Genomic DNA, 25589 nt, shown 5'->3' with positions numbered 1-25589 from the left:
GTGGGCCAGAATCTATTCCCGCTCTTCATGTCTGGATAGCCACGCTGTAAAGTCCTTCATTTTTCTCGGGAATCCTATTTTTGGAAGTTTTTGGCCTATGTAGAAAGGATAAGATCTTGCATTCATTCTAGGATCATATGGACCCCCTAGGAATCGAAACCACGTAGATTGCCATTCGTTCGTGTCTTATAAATCGTAATCACCTCGGAACTGGGATCTGCCATTTATGCTTCCTTGTGAGGGGCCTCCATCACACTTAAACGAATTGGAAACATGTATCTTTCGAAGTCCGATAGAAGGCTCCAATTTAGCGCGGAATCCATTTTGCTTCTTTTCCCAGGATTCTGCCGAGGCGCAAGCCACACGCTTGCATCATCTCACAGGAAAGTTAGCGCCTGTGCCTATATTTATACGTGTGACATCAATGACAGGGTTCATGCACCCAGTCAACCCAAGTGCCCCAGATAGCGATACACATGTATTAATGTGGGGTTCGCCCTTAGATCAAGAACATTGATTTCCTTCATTTTGCCACTCGTTTTCTCTGCGCATCCCTATACTTGACTGCTCGAGTTCACTTCAAGGTGGGAAATGGGCTCCCAGCGTACGGGAATAGTCGAACTATTCAAACCGAAGGGGAGAGAGATAGATATTGAGTATGCCAAACTGGTAATTAGAAGGCGATTTACTAATCTTAACAGTATTGTAGCTGTACACGGGCTGCAGGGCGACGCTATCCGAACGTGGACGCACGAGAAAAGCCATCTCTGTTGGCTTAGCGATCTCCTCCCAGAAAAGATTCCGAATGCCAGGGTGCTAAGCTGGGGCTATCTAGCAAACACAAATTCATGGGGTGGGAAATCAACGACATCAGATAGAATCCTCCATCATGCAGAAACTCTCATTGAAGAGCTTCAAATTGACCGAGAAGTGAGTGCAGGAAGCCTTTGAAGTCAAAATAGTCCGATCAGTTTTCAACGCTAAATTCACACCTCAATATTAATAGGTTCACGATGCTTCGACAAGACCGATCATTTTCTTATGTCATTCTCTGGGCGGGATCATAGTGAAGCGAGCATTGACCATAGCTGCTGGTCGTGTATCCTCCAGGAGCGCTCGTCTTCACTTGATTTATACGTGCACATTCGGCATTCTCTTTTTCGGAACGCCCCATAACGGATCAGGAATCGCCCGACCGGCAAACAAGTTGATGAAATTTGCATCTGCTGTTGTCCCGAGGAGGATTACTCGCTTTGAGACAAGCCTTGTCACGGGCCTCGAAGTAGACTCTGAGACTCTGCAAAACATAACACAAGACTTTGCACCAATGATGACTCGATACCATGTATACTTCTTCTGGGAGCAGCTTCCGACAAACCTTATATACTCAACGGACTATGTTGTGGCACGTGACAGTGCTGCGCCAGTGATAGATGGAACCAATCGATGTGGGATCGCCGCAAATCATCGAGATATGTGCAAGTTTGAAGGTATCGATTCGCCTGGCTTCAAGGTAGCCATTGCAGCTCTGAAGCGATATGTTCAGGCGGCACCACATGTTGTGGAGACTCGCTTGGAAGAAAGTGCAAACATGCTCGGCGAAAGACGGAAGAACGAAGCTTTGGATCTGATTAAAGACTCCAAGGTCCCTCTATTCTCTGGCTTAGAGAAACACCGAAGCATCGATAAGGGCACTTCGGGTTGACGCTTTTCTCAACTATTCATAAATCTTGCATTATTTATGGCGAGACAAGCAGTGTATAGCATTCCATACGCAGTCCGAGTTTCACGGCGGGCAATACTCTCCTATAGGCTAAGCCTCTAAGGTCGTAGGCACATTGTTTTGACAAATGTATAAATTTGCGCTCGAAAGAACGGTCTGAGAATATTTCAAAGATACAACATTGGTTGGACTGGTGATATGAGTAGACAGAAGATGATTGTTTCGAATGGTAATTACTAGCGGAAATACCTCATGTCCATAACTTGTTGATTGACATAGGATAACTTACACTCTATGACTTAACTAGAAATGGTCATTATTGCTTACTATCTCAAGGCATTAATCATAGGCTATTTGTATTTTAAAATTATGGCGTTTCCGCCGGTTTCCCGATATCAATTCCGTATCTCTGTCTATCCCACCATCCAAGCCCGAATATCAGTCCGCTCAATAAGCCCTGTTTTGTCATTTCCTTGTCACTGCACCACTCTGATTCTGGTGGGAAAACGTCGGACTTCGACATGTCCGAACCGGCTAGTAATGTCGTAGCACCAGCGATAGAGCACGGATTGATAGGGAGTATTTTTCTAGTTCGAGTCCCGAAAACCGCAATGAGAGAACATATTGTCATTGCGGCAAGGCACCCGTCCAAGATGCGTGTGGAAACCACACTCTGCACAAGACGCACTGGTGTAGGGTCCCATATGGTCCCGTTATATGGTATCGAGGTGGAGGAGGCAGTACGAGCCTCCGCATTGAGATATTGAGCCATGAGAACCCGGTAGAGGTGTTGCGTAGCATTGATGACTGACGGCATGGCATCTGGATTCACAATGTCGGATGTATTCAAGGCTCCCTGGATGCTCGTTATGATGGAGAAAAAGCTGTCAAAGGCCTTGTTGCCAGCGCTATTAGTGATGTTGGGCATGGAAGTAATGATAGTTGGAAAGGCGAAATCTTTAGATGGCTTCATAGTTGATTCGTCCACATCCAATGACTGGATCTGCAGCCCTGGGTAGGCAAGTGTCGTTCTGGCTTCAACCTGGTTCAAATATGGTTTGCAGGCGAATCCATGGACGCCACTGGTAGAGTTGTGCGGAGTCAGGGTACCGTACAGTGCTGCTATTTGGGGACAGCCGTTGAAGGAGGCTATATAATCTGTAAACTGTCCAAAGACTGTCTGGGTAGCATTTGGATTGTTGCTTTTGACTGTCATCGTTGTACCAGAATAAGCTCGGCAGTCGGAGCCAAAGTGCATCTGTAACTCCCAGTCAGATGAACCCCCGGCTGGAAAGCTCTTTAATGAGATGTTCTTCCTCGGCAGAGAGGTGCAGTTTAGACTAACTCGGAGCGCTGGAAGTGTCAGGTCTATCAGCGCAGAGTCGTCGGAGGTCTTGTTTGATGGTTGATAGGGAAGATCCCCGTCCAGGTCAGTCACGGAGTCCTCCCGCAGAGTTGGAGTGATGAGCTCGTCGTACGTCCAGGCTGGATAAGACATGTTTCTTGCCACAATCAACGACCCGATGAGCGCTGATGCTGTTCGGCCATTATCATGGGCAGGTCCTCCGTGTTCGTTAAAAGAATCACTCGCCATTATTGACACTGGGCGAGGGACTGGCACATCCTCGGTCGAGTATAAACCACTTACAGCGATGGTTAAGATAGGGGCAATAATAACAGACAGGGCAGATGCAGCAAGAATAAACTGTTTCTTAAACAGGGCACACCAGAATGAATATAGTGTGATCTTAGAAAGGTGGTTCTCCATCATGCTGCTAGCAGTCGCTGCTCCGCGTTTTAATTGAAGATAGGGCTGGAGAATCATTAAGGAGAAGTGAATGCCATTTATGAAGATCCGGACAAGCAACATCACCAGTGCAGGTATATACACCCAGACATATTGGATATATCCAGTAGACGTGATAGTCCCCAGCCCATCTTTACTCTTCGATACTTGGTATGCGGCTTCCAATCCGCCGATGATCAAGATAGGAAGAAGTATTGTGACAGTTTGCCACCACCGAGATATGGGCTGCCACCATGAGATGGTAGCACCAGTATGAGCTTTATTGTTTCCCTGGTACTTTGCCTTGATGCGGAACGTCTTCTCGCCGCTCTGGCTAGCAACCTCGCCGATATATAGACCATTGGCCAACCTTGCTTTCATGTCTTTTTTATTCTGTGTCCCATCAAGCCTTTCCGTTAATTGAGGACTCCTGGATAATATCGCTGTGAGACCGGACAGAGGACCGGGATCACGGGGCGTTGAATGCACTGGTCTACAGACCAGCATGACTGCAGCTACCAGAATCAGAACAGCCAGAATCGCTTCCATGGCTCGCACAGACAGTTCTCTGACAATAAGTCTTTGCTGGGTGGCGGAATATGTCCCTGTGAACTCACTGTCAGACGAGGTCATGAAGTTCTGTCTTGCAATTTGTGCAACTAGCGACTGGTATGTTCTTGTGGAGATGTTCTGGAAAGACGATGGCTCAAAAAGACTCTCTGCGTCAAACGGGGAAGACATGTTTGCTATCTTGTAGAAAGTCCCAAGGTGGTTGATGCTGGTATTCCCCGTAGAGACCCCCGTGACTGGCTTCTCCGCTCCCAGCAGACTCGAGTTCAAGGACGAGATGATCTCGGAATACCCAATGCCTGGAATTGCATCGCGGCGGGATGTTTCATTCCTGAGAGGAACGAGACGAGTGACACTCTGGTTATTCGCAAACAATGAGACCAATCCTTTGGATATCGTGTATGTGGGCTTGCAAAAGAATGCGCCCGGTGATATGCTGTGGTACGACCCAGCCCTCAGCATCCTTGCGCTCACAAATATCAGTCGTGAGCCGGTCTGGCCATTACCCGTGCACTTCTCAAAAAATACATCGGCAGCGGTACTGTTCTGATCGGGTACGGCGAATATCGTCGTCTGAATAGGATCTGTATCGCATGACGGCGAGCTGAGCGTGAGATTCGCGGTTGGTATGATGCTAATAGGCCCACCGCTACTGCCCCCGGTGACATTGTACGCGGTGTAATTGGTGAGTTTGCCTTGTTCGCATTCGAGGTCTGCAGAGAACAGATTCACCCTGCCGGTGATGACTTTGTTTGTGCCTGTACTTGTGCTGGGCGCGTTGAAAGGCGAAAAGGCATACTTATCCGTCGTCCCCGTTGGATAAGAAAGATTGAACTGTCGAATCCCAGCAACACTCAAGACAGGAACACCGTCCACCATTTTGCTATCGTATCCACTGCTGCTGAATTGTGCGGAAGCTTTCAACGTCGTCGGAATGTTCTCCAGTCGCACACTCTCCAACATAAACAGACCGGTTGAAAAGACGGTAAGCAATGTGATAAGCAGAGACCCCAGCACAGAGAGCGCAACAGCCCAGTGTTTCTGCTTCATCGAGCGAAACATGGAAATGACATTCCACGGCGTGATATAATCAAGCAGCAGGCTCTGCGATGCCGGTCGCAGCCTCTGCCTCATGGATTGCCATGGCGCGAGCTGCTTGGATCGATACTCGACCTGTCCCCAGAATCCAGCAACGATGAGGAAGACTTTCTCGTCAGTCTGGCTTCTTTGTACGGTGGGATTGTCCTACCGGCAGTTGGAGCGTATGTCCAGAGGTAGTGGTATTTTTGGTCACTCGTGCTCAGTCCCTGGTTTTTATTTGAAAAATGGTACAGCACTTCGGTGACAATCAAAAAGATGGCAAAAAGGGTTGCGAATGCGATCAGAACGAGCGGGTGAAGAATGATCGGTGTCCACATTTGAAATTGATCTTTCCTGCCTCGAGGTTTTTCATTCTTGTCGCTAATGAGTTCGGCCGTATTTGACAGGAGAGGTTTCTTTTGTTTTCGCCGAGTATCCATCTCGAATGCCCAGAGTATGTGAGGATATCAACAGACCTGATAAGTGAAAATTGTTTGGGGGCGGTGGGCATGGTTGAAATATAGGAAAACGACAGCAACAAGGCTAAAGCTGTACGAGGAGGGGTTGTTCAGCAAGGATTCAGGGTCGGCCTTGCTATTGGTGCATATCACAGCCTCATAGCAAGATCGGCACGATCAACATTAACAAGGTATCATAGAAGAAGAACAATAATAATGATAATAATAATAATAATATAATAATAATAATCAGGCCCTAAGCTACGCAGCGCACACAATTTGTTTGTAATAAATATCCTATTTTATCCAGATGATAAAGAAATATATCGTGTTGTGGAGTAACTGCAGTAGTCCCTGGGGGATTTCTCGACTAACAAGAATAGTGCTAACTCTTGCAATATGTATCCTCTCCCAGCAATGGAATTCGTCTATTCTGGCCTCCATAATCATGTCATTTCAGCAACTGTGACACGTGCTTATATATACTCCCTTAAGTATATATTACTTGGGATGCAGTCCATTGGTGGTAGAAATTTGCTCTACAGTAATAGGCAAAATTCTCTATCACTAGTTGAAGCTATATAGAAGGTTATATAGTTTTCTCCGTTACTTGAAGTAGAATAACGTCTATCAGTGTCTAGCATAGGCATTAAAAGAATCCTAACTTAACAATCACTCCCTGGCCCACAACCAAGATCTCAGCACGAGTAAATTATTTAGCGGGCCACTTAGATTATCAGGATGTCGAGAACACTGCTAAGCATGTACATGAGCACCCAGATAACTACAATATTAATGCTGTCATTAGTAGTCTCGTCTATCTATATTCCCTGCAGAGCCCTTTTTGCAATGGTTGCTTTTCACGGTTGCCAGTCGTTGCTAGGGTCTTGATGTCTTGTCTCATGGCCTGGTTGTTATACGACTTTGATGATCCTCTGAATAAAATTGGCATCAGGTAGCAAGAGTGTTGATTGGTTGACCATCTTCGGGGCATCGTGGCCATGACAGTGAACAATGAGTATGTTGGATAGTCTGGAGAAAAACAAATCTCAAGGCGACCTCATCATCTCATGCCTGATCCAAACCCGATGGGTCTCCCAATCAAGTCGGCGTTTCTCTGAGTCAGGAAGGATGTTTTCCACGGCCAGGAGAACACGGCCAGCCCAACCTGATATCCACCAATGATGCTCTTTACACTTGGCAAGAAGCATGGAGTAATGCGCCAGTATCAACATTGCAACTGGCTTGTGCGATCTGATCCGGGCCCAAAAAGCATTTTCAACGACGGCCGGCCATCCTATTACAAACCGTACGTCACCGGTGGTTTCGGAAAACTGCAGATGATGTTCCATGTGGTCTATGGCCATGCTGTCGATGAAATCGTCTGCTTTGGCGCGCAAGCCAGTGAGCGCCTGGCGAACTGTATCTGATATGTATTTTTTGGCCCTTGAAGCATCGAATCCGGCAAATTGACCGATTGCCTCTCGCCGGATGTCATCACTGTGGAGTTCAAACATGCTTTTCCCCAATCGTACGAGCTCGAGTGAGTCCAGCAGGCCATCAAGCTGTAGATACTGGTCATCCATCGGAACAACGGACCCGTAAGCCCAGACAATGAGCAAGACGGTGTATGAAAAGTGTAGATGTGCGTTTGAAGAATTGGAAGTTGTGATTTGGCGATTGAAAAGCTGAAGACTCAAGGTGTGGTGATGTAGTGCCCGGTCCAATAACGACGAAGACTCGGCCGGCGTTGACAAGGCCAAATGGAGAGCGGCGATAGCCAAGATGCCATGCATCAAAAGGGGACAAGAACTCGCTTGGAGGGGGATTTCCTCCTGCCATAGGCGTTGCTGATTGTCTTCGAAAAGAGAAGCGGAGGTCACCAGGGTAAAATGATGCATTAGTCTCAGGTCCAGCAAATCAAACCCCGATCTCTCCTCGCTCTCTATTTGAAGACTAGCTGAAGATGCATGCTCAGAATGGTTTGCTTGAGGAGATGCAGGAGCTGGTGTTCGCCGAGAATAATGGCAAGACAAATCTGCTCGTTGGCAGTTGGCACAATTCGGATGTGTTTCGTCGCACTGGGCACGGATTAGAGTCGATCTGAATGGAGCCTTGTTGAGGATTACCTTTATTCTACGAGAGCGACATGGCTTGCATCCTGTACGAGACTTTTTATGGAACCGACGGGAAGACATGAGTTGCTTTGAATCGCTTCAAAATATCACGATGGATGAAGGCACACCAAAACTGCCAATTGCGTATCGCGTATTCGTCGAAGCGCAGATCCGAGTGGGTCCGGCACATGTGCAGCGAATAGGAACACGGCTCTACTCGCTTATCGTTTATCGCTCATCGTTCATCGTACATTGACTGGCGTTTCATGTGCCATATTACACATTGCATAAAGCCAGTGATGCATAGGCTGATAGCTATCCAGCAAGCACAAGCAAGGTCACGAGTATACATCAGCACTCGTTTCCATGTTGGACGGCTTTGGCTTTCCGAAATGCTGTCTGGTAGAAAGCACGGGCCAGTGCTACGTGAGAAATTCTGTCACCTAACTCGATCTCCGGCATACTATATTCTTCATGAATGATCGAATAGCATTGTCCCGGTTAGCCTAAGCCCCGAGTATCCGAGTGAGCGGGGATTCCCCTGAGGGAGGGTCGACTGGCGGCGTATTGCTTCCGAGAATACGCCCTTCGATACGAATATAAAAATATTCAATCCTGCTAATGTCTTTGAATCCATGCTTCTTCCCCAATATCATTTCGACTTTGCTGGCTGTTTACATTCAAAATGTTTGACCTTTGGGGCACTCCCGGTGTGCAGACTTTGATCTACATATCCTTGCCTCTTCTTCTTGTCTACCTGTTCAAAACCCCCCTCAAATGGCGCAAGGGAATGGCCCCGGTATTGGGGAGTGAGAATGATTGTCTCTACAAAACAACGCTTGATGCCCATAGAAAAGTAAGTCAGTTGCTGCAGTCATCATCTCCAACTCCATTCTTAACGTATTATCCAAGATACCTGATACCCCATATACGCTTCCCGAGAAGCCTGAGCTACTGGTCCTCCCAACACGGTACATTGACGAGATCAAATCTCTACCCGAGGGCAAGGTCAGCTTTGCAAAGGAAATCTTCAAGCGCTTTCTGGGCCGTTACACAACCATGGGCACTCATGACCAAATCCTCGTCAATTCCGTCAAGACCGACCTGACTCGGAACATCACCGCCTCTCTTGCCGCGCTCCAAGACGAGACTGCCTTTGCTTTCCCCGACACGTTTGGTCCGTGTGAGGAATGGTCACCGATTCAACTGTACCCAAAGCTGCTGCGGATTATTGCCCTCCTTTCTGGTAGGGTCTTTGTTGGCCGGCCGTTATGCCGGGATGAGGAATGGATTCATTCGTCGGTCAATTTCACAGTGGACTGTTTTGCCGCCAGGGAAGAAGTCGGCAAGTATCACTGGATCCTGCGACCGATTGTTGCACGTTTCATCCCCAGGGTACAGGCGATTAGTCGCCACTTGGCCAATGCCAGGCGCTTGCTGAAGCCAATCCTGCAAGAGCGGTTGGAAGCGATGCAGAAGCCGGATTATGTTCCACCGCAGGATATGATCCAATTCATGATGAAGAATTCCGGCACCAGAGCTAGCGATCTTACCTATCAAGCTTTTGCGCAAATGTCTCTAAGCCTGGCTGCCATCCACACCACGTCCATGAATCTGACCCATCTGATTTACGACCTATGTGCCCACCCAGAGTACCTGGAGCCCTTGAGAGAGGAGCTGGACGCTGTCATGAAGCAAGATGGAGGAATACTGGTGAAGTCTAGCATGCCGAAATTACGACTGATGGACAGTTTCCTCAAGGAGAGCCAAAGGCTGAGCCCACCCGGTGCTGGTACGTTCTGAGCCATGAACAAGTATATCCTGACAAGCATATAACTTACTATTGGCAGTATCTCTGGAAAGATTGACGACATCAGACCTTCATCTTTCTGACGGCCTCGCCATCCCCAAAGGAACCTCGATTGCCTTTTGCGCAAACGGCCTCAACATGGACGAATCGATCATCGCCAACCCTGAAGCCTTCGATGGATTCCGGTGGTCGCGCCTCCGTGAGCAGGCCGGAAACGAGAACAGGCACCAGTTTGTCACCACGGGCACGCAATCAATCAACTTTGGTCACGGAACACATGCCTGTCCTGGCCGTTTCTTTGCCAGTAATGAGATCAAGGTGGCATTTGCATATATCATTCAACACTACAATCTGGCATTCAGAGATGGCGAGTCCAGACCGAAGAACATCTATCATGGAACGTCGGTGATTCCGGATCCAACTGGGGTTATCATGTTCCAGAAGGTCGAGGGGAAATGATACCGCTGGACGTGAAATACAATTATACATATTATCCTCAACTCTCCCTAGCAGCATGTCACTTTGGACCGTCATACTACAATGTGTAGATGAACAACTCCCTTGAATTTTCTGTGTTGTTTTTTTTCGTCTACGAGAGCTCTCACGCCCAGCCATTCATGGCTTCATCAGCCGGTCCAACCACCTCAGTAGTTTCTGCAGTTTCACGAAATAAGGACCCCAAATCTACAATCCTATGTAAGGAGCTAAGTATAGTGTTAGAAACTAGCATAGTCATGCCTTGGTCAGATCATAATAGTCTTTGGACCATTTAGTAGGATATGGACCTCTATATCATCCCCTCATTCCATGGATAGCATCTAAATAGCTAGATATGGTCACAATAGCCTGGATCCAGTATATGTGGACCTCCAGTCCTAATATTATCACTTCAAGTCGCCAGCTGTAGTATCGACTAGAATAGCTGTTCATTCTTAGGCAGCCATCGCCTTGACTGGAGACAAAAAGGCTTCGACTCAACTACGCTAGTCAACGGCATAGTCTTGCAGTGGATTCTCTCTACCCCTCAGCTACGCACAGCTGAATAACATTATCACCATTATCCTTTATGAAGGTTTGTTTATCTTTCAATGATGTCAGCTGAGCCTACTTTGATTAACCTAGAGATTAAGCAATCTCGATCTGCTTATCCGTACACATATGTCCATGGAAACCTGAATGTTAACTTGAAATGATGTGGGCTACGCGGGGTGTCCGTATATTTCTTTCGGCCTAGTGGTATTTTGTAGCTAAGAAAACCAAACTTTGAATGCGCCATTTAAGCGAGATGGGTTGCGGGTGGCATTCATGCCCATACATCCCATTCAACATCAGATTCAAGATGACCGGCTGTGATAACCGATGTAGATAATAGTGGTGAGTTATAAATAAATGTCATAATGTGAGTCAAGTAATTTGGGCAGAATGAGGGGTAAAAGCCATAGCTGAAGAAATGATGTCAGAGCTGAAGCAGATCGGCATAGCTGAAGCGAAACATCTCAGCCGAATGTCTTCAGCTGAGGGTAGCTGAGTCGATCCCACAGTATTAATACCCCTCCCTCCCCTCCATCTCTACCTTTCAATCTCCATCATCTTGACCCGATTTACTATTTCCTCACAACAGATCTTATTTTCCTTCTCTCACCGCAAAAATGCTCGACGCCGTGGAGGTCCCATTTGACGCGTCCAAGCTCGCATTTCGAACCAATTTCGATGGCCTCTCTACTTCCAACCCCGCCCTGCAACTTCAACTTGAGAATGTGACCAAAAGCTACCAGAGCGCCCTTACAAATTTCGCGTCTGAAGACAAAAACGCACGGGAAGACTACCAGGATCAAAAGGACAATGGCCTCACTGATGCTAGCTTTGGAACGTGGGTGAAGCAAGGAGACGTAAGTCCATGCATCTCATGTCGAGTTTTGGAAATCAGCCTGAAAGATCTGGTATTGCTAACACCCCTACCAATAGTGCCCCCAGTGGATCGCGGCGAAGAATCAACTGGAGAGTGCTGGTGCCCAGTTAACCCAAGCTGCTATGAATGCCTTTGGGCAAGACTACCAACAAAAGCTTGGCAAAGAACAGAGTGATTTTTCTCGTGAAGCACACCAGGCGGGGCATTGGCCAGAAATGTTCTAAGGCACGGTGGATTACAACATGAAAGCTTGGAGTCTTTGAACTCGGCTAGCATTATGTATATGCACTAGCGATCGATTTCTATACTGTCATCAAAAGATACCAGGTGTTTTCTAAATACAAGTATCTAAGAAAATACATACAACCAATAGCAGTATCTAATAGATGTCGATTTCATATCAAGTTTCACGAATTAAATATAACAACAATCAAGTCTTAATATTATACAAATCTAGATCCTATGTAAAGTATTCATGGTCGAGTTCTATAGATTTCTGCCTCGTAATTCAAGAGATAACTTGCCGACATAGCTCATATCAATCCTAGGTTCAAAATGGTCCAAGAGCCGAGACTTGAGCGTTCTTCTGCGGGGTGCGATGACTTGGTTGAACACGAGGGACAAGATGCGGGTTGAGTTAGTCTTTTCTAATTTTAAAAAGTATCCTATAAGATTAGCATGGATCTCCGGTTAGAATCGGTTGATATTGATATTCAGTCCTTCAACATCAAAAGTAGATGGAAGCAGAAATGTTTCCGAAGCGGAGAAAAGTGGAGCCTGAATGCTTTGACGAATCCTATTTTTGCCGATCACTTCCTGGATTGGCTAATCTTGCGCTGACCCAATCAGCTCTGACAAATGCTCTGGTTCGTCTCCACCATCCTATCATTGCAACGCCCTTCTAACGACAACATAGTTTAGGATGTGGTGCAGGCTCCTAGAAAGATGTAGATTTTACATAACTGGGAGGAAAGTAGGGTCGAGCGGAACCAGGGTTCCGCATCCACTTGGCGGGTATACAAATCTGCCTGCTCGCACATTCCGCAGTGATTATTTGAGTCAATCTCGCCTCCCATCTATAATGAATCCCCATTCTAACGACCTTTCCAATGGCAGTGATTATATGGAAAACCGTGGAGATGTCGAACTCGCCTCGTCTTGGGAATCCGACGTCCACACTGCGGCCGATGCCGTCCACGAGGTAGCTCGCATATTCAAAGACATCAATCTGAACATCGAAAAGGACGACATCGTCAAGACCGCCAGCGACGCAGAAGCAGCCAGCCTGAAAAAGTATGGAACACCAGGGCTCGCGCGCTCGGTAGAGAATGTCCTCCAGGAAGCGTTTGAGATATTCAACTACCGAATGCGCATGAACCATCCCCGATTCTTTGGCTTCATCCCAGGACCCGCGTCCCCGTTTTCCTGGCTGGGTGAAACTGTCACATCCGCATTCAACTCCTTCTCTGGGTCACGACTGCAAGGATCTGGACCGGGCGCTATTGAAACGGAGCTTATTCACTGGATGGCTTCTAAGGCTGGCTTACCCGCTACGACAGCAGGAGGACTATCTGTTTCCGGAGGATCAATGGCGAATCTAACAGCCATGGTCCTGGCTCGAGACCATACGATGCCGTGTGAGAAATGGCCGCTGGGCGTGGCATATGTTTCCGACCAGACGCACTCGTCCGTCGCTAAAGGTCTCCGGATTCTGGGGTTCCAAGCTAAACAAATCCACAAGATACCGAGCGATGAGCACTTTCGAATGGATGTATCTTCGTTAAAACAGGCCATCCAGTCTGATCGAGATGCAGGGCTGTGTCCGTTTGTCATTATCGCCAGCTGCGGGACAACAAACACCGGCAGTGTTGATCCGCTGCATGGCATTGTGGATGTTGGCCGGCAGGAAGGACTATGGATCCACGTTGACGGCGCATACGGGGCATCCGCCTTGCTTTCAGAATCGAGGGCACCGCTGCTCGATGGATTGGGAGGGGTGGATAGTATCTCGTGGGATGCGCACAAATGGCTATTCCAGACGTATGGATGCGGTGTTCTCCTGGTTCGCGATAAAGAGCATCTCGCACAGAGCTTTCATACAGATGCTGAATACATACGCGACGCAGCAGACGGAGAGGACATTCCTAACTTCTGGAATCTCGGTCTGGAATTGACACGGCCGGCGAGGATTATGAAGTTATGGTTCACGTTACGCATTCTGGGCGTGGATAAGGTTGATAAAGTGATTACCCATGGCTGCAGACTGGCTGAGGCTGCAGAGATGCAGCTTAGATCAACACCGGACTGGGAAGTGACGAGTGCTGCTAGTCTGGCGATTGTGACATTTCGATTTGTTCCGGGGGGCAAAAATGACGACGAACTGGATGCGCTTAATGATGCTATCTCCAAGCAACTGGTGTTGGAGAATGTGGGTGGTATCCTGACCACCAAGGTCAAGGGCAAAGTGGTGCTGCGGATCTGTGCACTCAGTCCATTACTCACAGAGAGCAAGATGAAGGCTATCATACAGGAGGTGGACTCCGTTGGCAGGAAGGTCTTGCAGGGTTTCCTGTGAATATCATGTTTATTTATACTGAGACTTTATACTAAACATAGGGACTGCTAAAAGCATCACCTATTCTTACAATCCATGAAGCTCTTCTAAAGTAAAGATAGTTACTGATAACCCGGCAACTCCACCCTCACAACCTGCCCACCCTGAGTCGTCACATACGCCGTCTTCCCATCTTTCGCAATATTCACAGACGTAGGCCCATGAAGAGCAGTGCTATTTCCACCCCCGGCAACAATCACTTGCTTTCCATCGGGCGTGATCCGAGCCAGCGCATTATGCGGCTGGGCAACATACGCAACGCCACTGGCATCAATGGCAAAGTCATCCCAGTCAGATCCGTCGTTGCTATTCAATCGCGCAATAACCTTGACGTCGTTGACTATATCCCCATTCTCGGAGATGGGGATGCGCGCGAAGATGTTCCGGGCGGAGTTTGTGAAGAAAACGTTTCCGTTGGCGATCTTCAGCCCGTTTATTCCGATTGGGATTGAGGCGTTAGCTGGTGCAAAGAGGGCGGGGTGTTGGAAGGCGATCTTGGAATTTCCTGTCTTGGTGTCTACTTGGAACAGACATCCACGACGGGAATCAGCGACGAAGACTACATCTGGCCGTGTCGGTAGGGATGCCAGGCCATTGAACATGACAGCCTCTGGAACCTGGGTAACAGCCTTGATGGTTGGTTTCGTCTCGTCCTTTTCATTATCAAAGTCCACCGTGAAGACAGTCTCATTCGTATAGTGATAGTGACCACGGATTCCACCAACAACAGCAAACGTGTTGGCCCCGATAGCTGCGATGCCGGAAATGGCAGTGACGCCGGGGAATACAGCGACGAGTTCCGCTTTTGGTTTGGCGACAGTTGGATCGAGGGTGTAAAGACTGCCGTTGTTGAATGTCGTCAGAAGCAGATGGCCATTAGGACGGAGAATGCTATTCTCGATATCGACGTAGGTGGTGAAGTTGAATAGTTGCGTCGTTGATTGTGCGAGTGCCGAAGAAGCCAGGATGGCCAGGGAGGCCAGTGTGGGGAGATGCATTTTGGTGCTTTTGGATGAAGTATTTTGTACTCAACTCAATGGGAGACGTGGGCTTTATATGAAACTATTCGACTGACGATCGTCATTTCCTCCGTCTGCACCTCAGCTTAAAAAACAAACTCGGTCTCTATAGCCCGATTAGTCTTAGACTGAAGACTTTTCTCCGATTGCTGCATTTTTTTCATCGAGAGCCGAAGCTAATGTCTCGGCAGGGTGAAGCGAAGATTATTTCGGGAGATATCGGTAGATATGTTTTAAATTAATTAGTATACTTCTACATAGTACATAGGAAAAGACTGAATATCTGATTGACGAAAAAGGGGAAGTGCGGAGAAGTGGGGCTGATCGATTAGATTATACAGAGAATTATCATTAGAACATCGTACATATAAACATCAAGGCAATCCTTCATTTTCACCAGCAAGAACTTGACCAACATGCTCTGCTACATTATATTGAAAGACTTCTTGCATCGGTTTGGACAAAACACTCGGAAAGAATCCTGAACTGTCAGCTATGGCCTGATATTATATGAGATACTCACCTAAAATCCACATCACGCCGTACATAAAATACTCCTGAACGATATTCATCTCCCGCTTATGATCCTGTATCTTCTGCGCATGTTCCAGAATCCCCCTGACATGCGGCTGACGCAGATCCACATAGTACTTGGCAGCTGTCTTGATAGCCTGCTTCTCCGCTGCAATCTGTGGTGGAAGTGGACATTCATACTCCCTGCGAAGAAAGTATGCCAGAAACAAAGCGAATGCTTCAACATCCTCTAGTGCCTGTGAAGATCCCTGTCCTGAACTCGATGGTAGAGCATGTGCTGCATCACCAACGAGGACGACGCCTTCTCGTTCCCATGTTGGCAGCTGCGGTGACGTCCATGTTGGATACATACTATCCACCTGCACGGAATGGATGATTTTCTGGACGACAGGATCTTCCCATTCTCCGTGTCTCCCTTGTAATTGACGGACGATGTCTTCCTTGTCGATGGTTTTTGGATTTGGACAGACATCCACTGCGTAGGTTGACCACCATGCGATGGAATCTCCCGGTTCGGAGATATCATATGGTGAATCTCGATTTGGATCTGATGGATTGCTTTCTGAAAAGAAATACCCGAAGAATCCATTTCCACCAAAGATGAAATTCATCGAACCTTTTTCAACATAATCTCTAACTTCATCCGAGGGAATAAACCCACCGATCCCAACAAGACCCCTGACTCGTTAGAGCTGTCATCGACAAAAGAGAAAAACTCACTCGTAATGTGGAGGATAGTGATCATCCCCGTCATCAGCAAAAACAGCCCGTTTAGCAATACTTTTAATCCCATCCGCCCCGATGACCAAATCCGCCTGCACGTCGGCGCTTCCATCGCTGAAGCTGACGATATTCCGACCTGCTGCGTTTGCCACGACGCGCGAGACTCGCTTGTTGATGATGACGTCGTCTGGGATACGCCTGCGCAGACATTTCCACAGTGAGTGGCGACTTGTGGCGACCATATTCATTCCCTGTTTACCATCATCCTGTGATGAATCCGTCGAGTCCATCCGCATAAGAAGTCGCCCGTTTTTATTCTTCAGATTGGAGTGGTCGACTGTATACCCCCCACGAACAATATCACGGAGCAGATCTTCATCTAGACGTTTGAGAACATTCAGCCCGTTCGAACCAACCCCCAGCCCCCCTCCCACGACCAGCGTCGATGAATGAGTCGATCCCTGCCGATCTTGGGCTGTAGTGTCGGGGTGGGTGCTGTATGCTTCGTAGATGGTGAAGTCATGTTTGACGGCTTTTGGAAGATGTTTCTTTAGCTGCAGATAGGCCGTGCATCCGGAGATTCCGGCACCGATGATGATGATCTTCATTTTGGGGTTGAAGATGTGTTTGCATGTGAAGATAAGGATCTGTTACTTTGAGGTTGTTTTAAGCTTGGGGTTACATTGCCACTGCCACTAGTCACGGTACTTTTTCTTCCAATGGGGGTGCAGTGGTTATTGTATGTCCAATCATTACCATTATCATTATACTATCTATGATCTATATTTCTATCAAGGTGAGATTACTTTGGAGTCTACTTGTGGTAGGCAATCACTTCTATCATCCACAGTAAGAGCCTGGCTACGTCTCAATAGCAATATAGTGTCAAATAAGAAGAGAACTGTCAGCCAAGCAACTGAGATAACTCAGTTGGAATCTTCCTTGGTCTAGTGGTCATGATTTCCGCTTGTCATTAATCTGATAAGCGCGGGAGACCGGGGTTCGATTCCCCGAGGGAGAGATTCATTTTTGCTATTTCTTTTTGCTTCTTCACATACACTCTCGGGCAGGCCATTCCAGAGCAGAGAATCGATAGGAATTTTCTCTTTGTGAAATGCTTTTTTCTCTCTCTTCTTTGTTGAAAACTGATGTACACATTTCATGTAGACCTCGTTTAGATATTCCCAAGTGGACCTCACGGAGCATAAATACTCCGCATCCCGAACACCACAAAAGCAACTCCCACATCCGGACATACTGAAATGCTATCGCATATACTAATAAACAATATATCCAAAATGACCCAAAAACCATTCCTCCTCCCAGCAGACATGATGGAGTCTCAACTATCCACAATTGACCTACTCACGGCCATGTTCCCTTCAGAAGGCGAACTGGAAATTCCCACATCCACAACACAGTGCGTTGAAAAACTGCGTGCATGGTGCGAGGATCCGTCGAGTACTATGCCGTCTGGGATTCCTGAAAATATACTCCTCGCTGTGCGTCTACCAATTGCGGGCGGGGAGAAGGTCATCCAGGTTAATATTTCCATTCCGCTACAATGCGAGGATGTGGGGATTGAGCAGCCGCCTGCGTTAAGTTACTCGCTACGACAGCCGGAGTGGATGTCCAAAGCTGAGGTTACTAGAATGGGGGCCGCGATGCCACGAGATGATGTCCTGGAGGCGTTTGAATATGTTCAAGAAGAGGCACTCCGCTTCTTGGAAAATCAGCAATCGCTGGCATCTGAGAATGCACCAAGTAAGAAGTCCGGGCCTATTGTGCGAGTGTGGTTTTATTTTCCGTCATTATCAACCCGTGCAAAAAGAGATGATATGGTCAACAATGCACCAGGCTATTCTCTCACGGGCTTTGTGTTGGCAGGCAAACCGGGTGTATTGTGTCTAGAGGGTGCATCGACGGATATTGATGATTACATGAGCTTCATCAAGACACATTCGTGGGGTGACATCCCCAGTCATCAGAAAAAGGTCAGCGAGAGATTTAGAGAGACGGAGAATGTCCAGAGAGTGTTCTCCGGGATGGAGGAAATCACGGATTCACTGGGAGAAAGGGGTGGGCAGAGAGCAAATCGGGGCGATATGCAGGCGTTGGAGGCGTGGCTGACAGCGAGAGGGCTGCAAGGTGCGTTTGAGAATGTGATATTCTAATGCAGTGCTATAAATGATGATTTGTTTCTACCCGACTGTATAAATATTCTCGTCAAGTCCCAGGTGGGCGTCAATCCCGCTCCGTGGCATTTAATCTATATTTTATAGAAAAAGCGAACAAATCGTTATTTGTCATCTTGCCTGTTTATAGCCAAGGGACACTGATGCAGAGAATGGCCAGTAAACCCAAACTCAAGCAGCGATGTCTTTTTTCCAATCCAGGTTCATTGAAATAGACGAGTCGTCGCAAATTCAGAAGTTGGGTACCACACTTATATAAGTCCATATAAGCTTGACTTAAGGTTCTAAGGGACCTACTACTGCCTGATTATCCAGCTTTCTTCACTTGATTATTCCGCTATTCGCCCCCTTCATCCTATGCTTTATTATCCACTTCCTTCCCAATCAGCTCTGTTCATCTCTTCAGGCTGCCTGAATTGTCCATGTAAGTTTAGTTCCACGAGTAGCATCGAAGTTGCATCAAAGTCAGTCTAACCAACAGATGTGGCATGATATTCACTGTTGAGAGGGGGTTTCCTGGAAAGGAAAGACAATGCGCCAAATTTAGCCTTCATGCCTTCCGTGCCCTGATATATAGAGGTTAGTGAAGACTTATCAACGAAGTTGTAGTGTTAAGTAATACGGTAGACACTGCCTGTGACATCTTTTGCTAATTCCCTTTGCTTTGTTAGAGCTTGTAGTCTTTTATTTGGTGTAGTATATAGTCAACTGCGCAATATGTCCGATTCTCTCCTCGTCTAGGATGTTCGCGTATCCGTGTTGAATGATGTAGCAACTTTGATGTTACCTGAACCGACTAGGAGGGGATCTACTGGAAGTATTTGTAGCAGCTGATTTGCGCCTTTCTCAGTGATTCTTGTTCAGGTTCTTCAGATTCCTCGAGGGCTTTCCGACGGCCATCCTTGGGGTAGCTTTAGAAATACTGTCGACCTACAGAGATGATGGATCGTATATTTTGTAGCTGAAATTGCTTGAGCACAACCAGATAGCTAGCAGTGGCTATAAAATGAGACAGAGGCACCCCAAAACTGTCATTAATATTATTCATCATATAGCAAGGCTCCACCACTACTCGACAATGGCATCTTTTCCGTCCAATGTTACATCTCTTCCTCCTATACAAGATGTCAGAGTTGAACCCAGCATTGAATAAATCTATGAGCATGATTCTAGAATAGGCCTATATTAGAATCGACAGTTTGATATCAAGACTCTAAATGTAGAGGTCAACTCTGGAGCTATGTGCAGCTACCTTCATAGGACTGGTTAAATACGCTTTGGTTCATATAATTTCCCGGGATAAAAGATACCCACAGACCTTGATAGACTAAGATCAAGCCCAAACCTGGGCCCTATTTTCTTTTCTGCTGATTCTTCGGCTAAAAGGATATATGATTTACTCCTTGGAGCTTTACTTGATAAACCTAAAAACTGCTATTCACCATTCTTATAATTCTATGGCATCTAGATCATATGCAAGTATGCCAATCAACTGCTTGAAAGACGAACAGACTCCCTTTCCCATTCATGGAAGGTGCTAGGCTTTCCTAGTGTTAGATCTTGTTATTACTTACATATATAGCTCTCTGTAGTATGGTTTGAGAAGAGACTGGGCTGAGCCTAACTATCTACTATTGATACCACATACCATAGAAGATGATAGATTGATGTGACTGTCTAATAGTGTATCGATACCACTAGAGCAAGCAATGTCTGATAATTCAGACAGTGGCTAGCCCATATACACGTCAACATAGCTTATCATCAGCTTCCATTGACCGGTTCCCCATCCTCGGTGTATGCTCGAATACTTGATTTATATACGTAACCAAGATTTGCAGCTATTATATCAATCGGGCTGGTTTGATATCATTCATTCTTGGGAAGAGCTGACACCATGAGCTATCTCAGCTGTGTTTGCCTATAGTGGCTGGCTGCAACATGGCATTTTCTACAGTAATAAACAAACAGTCCCCCCGGGTGTAGTACATCTTTCACTCAACCTATATTTGCTCTATTACTATGGCCAGTCCTAGGGCAACCTGGACAGAAGCTTCTCCAAGACAATGATAACTGATAAAACCCGAATTAATGGATGTTTAATTATATTTACAGCACTACAGTTTTCTACGAAAAGACATCTGTTCAACTTCATCCATGCTCTCTACTTCAAACTCTCTAGCCACGACTTCATCCTGACTATCCATATCATTCTATGAAGGATGCTACTTGAGTTCCATCAATCTCATCTTGAACCGAGGCTGATATGTGATTATACAGCGCATCCAGTTTGGGATGCTTCTACTCTCCGTGCATCAAGATCGCCAGTCTCGCACATCTGTTCCCATTGATAGTGGATTGACCAAGTTGAGGCATTTTACCGGTGTTACACCGTACACCGTGTAATAAACAATACAGGTGGGGATCTAAGTTCGTGGTCCGCTCAAGCGGGCCGGTGGATCCCACACTAGCAGACCCACAGTCTATTGCAGCCCACCGAATCTGTCTGAATCGGTCGGTGAACGAGAACGCCGATGCGGAAATACGGAGAGCAGATATGACTGGCTGTGAAGAAAGGCAGGGCTGAACCAAGCAATTGCCGTTAAGGGGCAGATCGTCTTGGCTGGTCTGATCGACGGCATTGGGCTGAGGTTGCCCTCAAGGTCAAATCCCCTGAGATTTGATATTATTCACGCCAACAATTATTCCAAAGGATGGTCAAAGAACTTGGACTAAGGGACAAAGATACGAGACAACTCATTGTCCGGATGAGACGGCTCACGAGGTACTATTGTATACATGTGAAAGTAGATTGATTATAACTTGATAATATTCCCACTATCTAGCCCTCTATCTGCACTTGCATTGCTTGTTTGCATACCAAACGGACATATCAGAATGGAGGAATTCAAGTATCAGTGTAAAACGGCCCATCCGTTTACTTATCGGGCTTTTTTCTATATAGGCCTGATTGTCGACTCGTGCCTCGATGAGGTTATTCTCCGTGATAAAGCGGCAGAGTTGATCAAGGCCAATCCGACTCTTGGTGGACGTTTGATTCCCAGTGTATGTCTATGTTTCTGGTATAATATACAGTTGTCTAACTTGATAGACACGACCATGGACGTTATCTACAGGCTCGAATGTCGACTTTTCCAGTCGCCAGGTGGATCAGGATGTATCGGATTTTTTCAAACATTATGAGACGACGAACGTCAATTTTGAACCCAAAGCCATGCATTCCTTAAGCATGCAAGACCTCGACTCGATGTTCCTCTTCGATCTGCCCAAGAAACTCGAGAATCTCTTCAGCATCCGAGCGACCGTCCTCCGCGATGCCACCATCCTCTGCTTCGGCTTCAGCCACCATTTCGCTGACGCCACATCTGGATACAACATCATCAAAGCATATTGCAATCTCCTCGCCAACCGAGCAAGCACATCATTCATACTCCCCCCTGATGCACAGGGGACAGGGATGTCAGAGACGATGATCGAAAAAGAGACAGACTCGTCGATCGCACCGGTCGGCTACCACGACCACCGCGATAACTTCTCAGCCGGATTCTGGCCTATCTTCATTTTGTTACTAGGTGTTTTGTGGAATAGTCTTCTTCGCGCGACCGGCTGGCGAGAACGTCTCGAGGAGCGACTTGTCTACATCCCCGGGGACTGGGTGAAGATGCTCCGCAAGCAGGCTCTCGAGACGCTTCCGGCGGGCGAGAGCGAGCCCAGCAAGAATAACATCCTGTGTGCGTGGTATCTGAAGAGTCTCTACGCCCCTGTACGAGCAGATGAACCGGTGGAGTTCTACCAACCGGTGAACTACCGTCCTTGGATTCGCCCTCCCCCAGAAGGGAAATACTGGGTGCATAATAGTATTGGTCTTTTGCGAGACAGGCTATCTACCGCTCAGATTCACAGTCTGTCAGTTGGTGCTCTGGCCAGCAAACTCAGACATACCACCATGCAGTATACACAACCGTCGGCGATCCAGTCGTATCTTCGCTTCGCCGAAGACCGATCTGCCAACCGCCAGCTGCCCAGCATCCGGGGCAGTGGAAATATGCCTCTGCTTATGATCACACCATGGACGGGGCTGGATTTTTCCGGGCTGGACTTTTCAGCTGCGGCTGTTGATGGGCAGAAGACGAATGTGGTGTTTGTGAATCCGGTGGTCCGCAATATGCGGGATGGAGTGTGGCCGTCGGGTATTACGATGAAGAGCCCGGATGGAGGAGGATACTGGATGCGAGGGTGGAATACAGCGAGTGGATGGAGGGGATTCAACCAGGCGATGGATTTTGACGCGCTGGTTAGATAGTGCATCTTTCTTTTTGGTGATAGTCTGGCATCACCGTCGCACACGGCAAAAGCAATGCGAGTCCCGATTCGGCTGTTCCACAATGACGAATCCACTGATAGTACTAGTTATTATTAATATTACTATTATATCTATTATTATGCACGGCTGAATCACAATACTCACCGCAATCACATCTGACTATTGGTCTAGATCTACTCTGCAGACTTAAATCGGCTCCTTCTCTCTTCTCTGAATGATCTTTCTTCATCAAGATTGTCAGAATGGCCCTCCCTCCCGTGTCGAGTCTGGCCTTTGGCCTGCTTGCTCTTCTGCTTGTTGTGAAGAAACTCGCTCTCTTCATCCACAGTATGTCCTCTACTCCATCTATATACCTATACTAATAATCAGACCGCAAATTCGCCAGCCAACATGGCTGCCAACCCGCCTCGAGCGAACGCAACAAAGATCCCATCCTGGGCTTCGACCGAGTGCGCGCCATGCTGAAAGCCTCCAAAGAGCACCGTTTCCTCGACTACTCCCACAACCGCTTCATGCAGAACGGCTTCACCTATGAAGCCTTCATGCTCACCCGCAGAGTCATCCACACGGCCGATCCCAAGAACCTGCAGGTCATCCTGGCCACCAACGCAAAGGACTATTCCATCGGCAAGCGCCGCATGAACTCGTTCCGGCCGCTGCTGGGCCATGGCATCTTTGCGGCGGATGGGAAGCAGTGGGAGAAGTCGCGGGCGCTGCTGCGACCCAGCTTTACGCGGGATAATATTGCCGATTTGGATATTTTCGAGCGGCATGTGGCGAACCTGGTGAATTGTGTTCCTGCCGATGGGGCGACGGTTGATTTGCAGGATTTGTTCTTTAGAATGGTATGTTCCTTACAGATAAGATGAAGATGGAGTATGCTAACTAGATAGACCATTGACTCCGCCACGCAATTCCTCTTCGGCCACTCGGTCGCCACTCTCCGCTCCGACTCGCCAGCGGAAGCATACCAGTTCTCCAAAAACTACCACGAAGCCCAAGATGGCATGATCCGAAACGCCCGTCTCGGCCTCCTCATCCACCTCCATCCCGCCTACAAACGCAGCTTCAACCGCGCCGTCGCCGGCTCCAGAGGCTACGTGCAGCAGTTTGTCAAGCAGGCCCTGCGATCGCGTGCATCGCAGACCAAGGACGATAAACTGCCCGACTGCTTCCTGTCTCAGCTGGCTGAACTTACCACCGATGAAACTGAGATCACCGATCAGTTGCTGAATGTGCTGCTGGCCGGTCGTGACACCACGGCCGGTCTGCTGAGTATCCAGTTCCATATTCTGGCTCGTCGGCCGGATGTCTGGGCCAAGCTCAAGGCGGAGGTTGCCACGCTGGAAGGACGCCGTCCTACATTCAACGAGCTGAGAGATTTGAAATACGTGTCTGCAACTGTCAACGAGAGTAAGTCCCTCCTACTCCTTTACAATATTACATACTGACCGTAAAGCCCTCCGCCTCTACCCCATCATCCCCCGCAACGTCCGCACCGCGATCAAAGACACCGTCCTGCCCACCGGCGGCGGGCCCGACGGCACCTCCCCCGTCTTCGTGGCCAAGGGCCAAAACATCGGCTTCGACGTCTTCACCCTCCACCGCCGGCACGACATCTACGGGCCCGACGCGGAAGAGTTCAAACCAGACCGCTGGGAGAACCTGCGGCCCGGGTGGGCGTATCTCCCGTTCGGGGGTGGGCCGCGCAAATGCATTGGGCAGCAGTTTGCGCTGATCCAGGCGGCGTACACGACGACACGACTGGTGCAGCAGTTTGAGCGGATCGAGTCGAGGGACAGTCGGCCGCTGCAGGAGTTGTTGACGGTGACGTGTGCGAGTCGGTATGGGACGCAGGCGGCGTTGTTTAGATAGACATGGTTTTAGATTGCGTATTGACATGAAAGACAATGAATTGTTAGATACTCTTATCATTGGTAATGTTATTGTGAATGTAAATGTCTCATATTGCTTTTTCCAATAGCCAGTGGATACATGCCGAGTACGATGGTCGATCCCAATGATCGACAGATTAGAGGATAAGCAATCGATTTGGTGGCTGGCTGTCATTCGGCTCGTATTATCATCACCTCATTTTAGGTGACGTGGCAGCTGCCATCACTGATAGCTGTCAGTTGTGCTTATCTTTATGCGTGTTTATGCAGGGTGTGGTTATGCTGAACTCGAGGGGCTTGCATACCCTAATATGCATATTGCATGTATCGGACAACTCCTTGATTAATTGATTATGCATTCAACTCATCAGATACTAATTCTCCATATCAAACAAGTCATCCTCAATTCGCCGACTTATCTCCAAGAACTATTTAATCTTGACCTACCAGAATCACCCCTAAAAGCTTGACTTTGAAGAGCTGAGCGGAATCGCTCCACTTATCTCCTGCCACTATCTGTGCCACCGACCCACCTGTGTAACTTCATCAATCTGAATCAGGATATCAAATTACGCAGACGGCTGTTCTTGATTGAATATCAAACCCACTGTATCTGCATCTGCTAGCCGTGTATTGCTAATTCATCGAGGATATCGTGCAATTGCTAGATAGGGAAAAAGGACCTTGCATGCAGCTGTTGTACAAGAGGAAGTTGAAAGGGGATTTATTAAGTTGCAGTGCAGTGCATTGCATTATAATTATGTATATGTATAAAAATCATTTTAATTGGAGAATGCAGATGTTAACGCCA

At 47.6% G+C, this 25589-nt stretch overlaps 12 protein-coding genes and 1 non-coding gene across 13 annotated transcripts; 8 read left to right on the top strand and 5 right to left on the bottom strand.

Annotated features, from left to right (window-relative positions):
- Positions 1-537: 537 nt before the first annotated feature.
- On the top strand, positions 538-2015 carry ASPWEDRAFT_44780 (uncharacterized protein). Its single transcript, XM_040836347.1, has 3 exons — positions 538-656; positions 702-930; positions 1007-2015. Exons 1-3 carry the CDS (start codon positions 592-594, stop codon positions 1703-1705), a joined length of 993 nt encoding a protein of 330 aa, XP_040684470.1. The 5' UTR covers positions 538-591; the 3' UTR covers positions 1706-2015.
- On the bottom strand, positions 1988-5296 carry ASPWEDRAFT_44778 (DUF3433 domain-containing protein). Its single transcript, XM_040836346.1, has one exon. It carries the CDS (start codon positions 5127-5129, stop codon positions 2091-2093), a length of 3039 nt encoding a protein of 1012 aa, XP_040684469.1. The 5' UTR covers positions 5130-5296; the 3' UTR covers positions 1988-2090.
- Positions 5297-5298: 2 nt separating this feature from the next.
- On the bottom strand, positions 5299-5622 carry ASPWEDRAFT_44777 (uncharacterized protein; the record flags this gene model as incomplete). The annotated part of the gene is made up of 1 exon (XM_040836345.1): positions 5299-5622. A coding segment is annotated over exon 1 (275 nt), but the record flags the coding sequence as incomplete, so codon positions are not given.
- A 596-nt stretch (positions 5623-6218) lies between these two features.
- Positions 6219-7815, bottom strand: ASPWEDRAFT_62222 (Zn(II)2Cys6 transcription factor domain-containing protein; the record flags this gene model as incomplete). Its single annotated transcript, XM_040838622.1, has 2 exons — positions 6219-7698; positions 7747-7815. The coding sequence occupies 2 exons, from the start codon at positions 7813-7815 to the stop codon at positions 6667-6669; spliced, it is 1101 nt and encodes a 366-aa protein (XP_040684467.1). The 3' UTR covers positions 6219-6666.
- A 604-nt stretch (positions 7816-8419) lies between these two features.
- On the top strand, positions 8420-10003 carry ASPWEDRAFT_31501 (cytochrome P450; the record flags this gene model as incomplete). The annotated part of the gene is made up of 3 exons (XM_040833557.1): positions 8420-8590; positions 8647-9526; positions 9585-10003. The coding sequence occupies 3 exons, from the start codon at positions 8420-8422 to the stop codon at positions 10001-10003; spliced, it is 1470 nt and encodes a 489-aa protein (XP_040684466.1).
- A 1049-nt stretch (positions 10004-11052) lies between these two features.
- ASPWEDRAFT_140589 (uncharacterized protein) lies at positions 11053-11873 on the top strand. The gene is made up of 2 exons (XM_040829404.1): positions 11053-11433; positions 11510-11873. Exons 1-2 carry the CDS (start codon positions 11194-11196, stop codon positions 11675-11677), a joined length of 408 nt encoding a protein of 135 aa, XP_040684465.1. The 5' UTR covers positions 11053-11193; the 3' UTR covers positions 11678-11873.
- Positions 11874-12472: 599 nt separating this feature from the next.
- ASPWEDRAFT_44774 (pyridoxal phosphate-dependent decarboxylase family protein) lies at positions 12473-14116 on the top strand. Its single transcript, XM_040836343.1, has 2 exons — positions 12473-12511; positions 12570-14116. Exon 2 carries the CDS (start codon positions 12577-12579, stop codon positions 14026-14028), a length of 1452 nt encoding a protein of 483 aa, XP_040684464.1. The 5' UTR covers positions 12473-12511; positions 12570-12576; the 3' UTR covers positions 14029-14116.
- On the bottom strand, positions 14080-15231 carry ASPWEDRAFT_672214 (uncharacterized protein). Its single transcript, XM_040838889.1, has one exon. The coding sequence runs from the start codon at positions 15063-15065 to the stop codon at positions 14130-14132; it is 936 nt and encodes a 311-aa protein (XP_040684463.1). The 5' UTR covers positions 15066-15231; the 3' UTR covers positions 14080-14129.
- A 147-nt stretch (positions 15232-15378) lies between these two features.
- ASPWEDRAFT_186774 (uncharacterized protein) lies at positions 15379-16979 on the bottom strand. Its single transcript, XM_040832151.1, has 3 exons — positions 16341-16979; positions 15610-16298; positions 15379-15567 (listed from the first exon to the last, which is right to left on the bottom strand). The coding sequence occupies exons 1-3, from the start codon at positions 16949-16951 to the stop codon at positions 15461-15463; spliced, it is 1407 nt and encodes a 468-aa protein (XP_040684462.1). The 5' UTR covers positions 16952-16979; the 3' UTR covers positions 15379-15460.
- A 300-nt stretch (positions 16980-17279) lies between these two features.
- Positions 17280-17364, top strand: ASPWEDRAFT_t196. The gene has a single exon. It is a non-coding gene; the product is annotated as a tRNA-Asp (tRNA).
- Positions 17365-17625: 261 nt separating this feature from the next.
- On the top strand, positions 17626-18739 carry ASPWEDRAFT_44769 (uncharacterized protein). The gene has a single exon (XM_040836341.1). It carries the CDS (start codon positions 17642-17644, stop codon positions 18515-18517), a length of 876 nt encoding a protein of 291 aa, XP_040684461.1. The 5' UTR covers positions 17626-17641; the 3' UTR covers positions 18518-18739.
- A 2697-nt stretch (positions 18740-21436) lies between these two features.
- Positions 21437-22950, top strand: ASPWEDRAFT_162306 (uncharacterized protein; the record flags this gene model as incomplete). Its single annotated transcript, XM_040829826.1, has 2 exons — positions 21437-21604; positions 21651-22950. The coding sequence occupies 2 exons, from the start codon at positions 21437-21439 to the stop codon at positions 22860-22862; spliced, it is 1380 nt and encodes a 459-aa protein (XP_040684460.1). The 3' UTR covers positions 22863-22950.
- A 154-nt stretch (positions 22951-23104) lies between these two features.
- Positions 23105-24812, top strand: ASPWEDRAFT_186771 (cytochrome P450). Its single transcript, XM_040832150.1, has 4 exons — positions 23105-23210; positions 23253-23728; positions 23777-24296; positions 24343-24812. The coding sequence occupies exons 1-4, from the start codon at positions 23126-23128 to the stop codon at positions 24756-24758; spliced, it is 1497 nt and encodes a 498-aa protein (XP_040684459.1). The 5' UTR covers positions 23105-23125; the 3' UTR covers positions 24759-24812.
- The last annotated feature ends 777 nt before the right edge of the window (positions 24813-25589 follow it).

The sequence above is a fragment of the Aspergillus wentii genome (assembly GCF_001890725.1).
Source record: "Aspergillus wentii DTO 134E9 unplaced genomic scaffold ASPWEscaffold_8, whole genome shotgun sequence".
In the NCBI taxonomy this organism is placed as follows: Eukaryota; Fungi; Ascomycota; class Eurotiomycetes; order Eurotiales; family Aspergillaceae; genus Aspergillus; species Aspergillus wentii.
This window is presented reverse-complemented; position numbering and strand designations above follow the sequence as displayed.

Excerpts from the sequence above, each read along its gene's own strand:
- ASPWEDRAFT_44780 (XM_040836347.1), top strand. The coding sequence starts at position 592 with ATGGGCTCCCAGCGTACGGGAATAGTCGAACTATTCAAACCGAAGGGG. Across the intron at positions 657-701 it reads GGGAGAGAGATAGATATTGA|TATTGTAGCTGTACACGGGC; the intron begins GTATGCCAAACT and ends TAATCTTAACAG. Across the intron at positions 931-1,006 it reads AGCTTCAAATTGACCGAGAA|GTTCACGATGCTTCGACAAG; the intron begins GTGAGTGCAGGA and ends CAATATTAATAG.
- ASPWEDRAFT_44778 (XM_040836346.1), bottom strand. The coding sequence starts at position 5,129 with ATGAAGCAGAAACACTGGGCTGTTGCGCTCTCTGTGCTGGGGTCTCTG.
- ASPWEDRAFT_140589 (XM_040829404.1), top strand. The coding sequence starts at position 11,194 with ATGCTCGACGCCGTGGAGGTCCCATTTGACGCGTCCAAGCTCGCATTT. Across the intron at positions 11,434-11,509 it reads CGTGGGTGAAGCAAGGAGAC|TGCCCCCAGTGGATCGCGGC; the intron begins GTAAGTCCATGC and ends CCCTACCAATAG.
- ASPWEDRAFT_44774 (XM_040836343.1), top strand. The coding sequence starts at position 12,577 with ATGGAAAACCGTGGAGATGTCGAACTCGCCTCGTCTTGGGAATCCGAC.
- ASPWEDRAFT_672214 (XM_040838889.1), bottom strand. The coding sequence starts at position 15,065 with ATGCATCTCCCCACACTGGCCTCCCTGGCCATCCTGGCTTCTTCGGCA.
- ASPWEDRAFT_186774 (XM_040832151.1), bottom strand. The coding sequence starts at position 16,951 with ATGAAGATCATCATCATCGGTGCCGGAATCTCCGGATGCACGGCCTAT. Across the intron at positions 16,299-16,340 it reads CACTATCCTCCACATTACGA|GGGTCTTGTTGGGATCGGTG; the intron begins GTGAGTTTTTCT and ends CTAACGAGTCAG. Across the intron at positions 15,568-15,609 it reads CGGCGTGATGTGGATTTTAG|GATTCTTTCCGAGTGTTTTG; the intron begins GTGAGTATCTCA and ends CTGACAGTTCAG.
- ASPWEDRAFT_44769 (XM_040836341.1), top strand. The coding sequence starts at position 17,642 with ATGACCCAAAAACCATTCCTCCTCCCAGCAGACATGATGGAGTCTCAA.
- ASPWEDRAFT_186771 (XM_040832150.1), top strand. The coding sequence starts at position 23,126 with ATGGCCCTCCCTCCCGTGTCGAGTCTGGCCTTTGGCCTGCTTGCTCTT. Across the intron at positions 23,211-23,252 it reads ACTCGCTCTCTTCATCCACA|ACCGCAAATTCGCCAGCCAA; the intron begins GTATGTCCTCTA and ends ACTAATAATCAG. Across the intron at positions 23,729-23,776 it reads AGGATTTGTTCTTTAGAATG|ACCATTGACTCCGCCACGCA; the intron begins GTATGTTCCTTA and ends CTAACTAGATAG.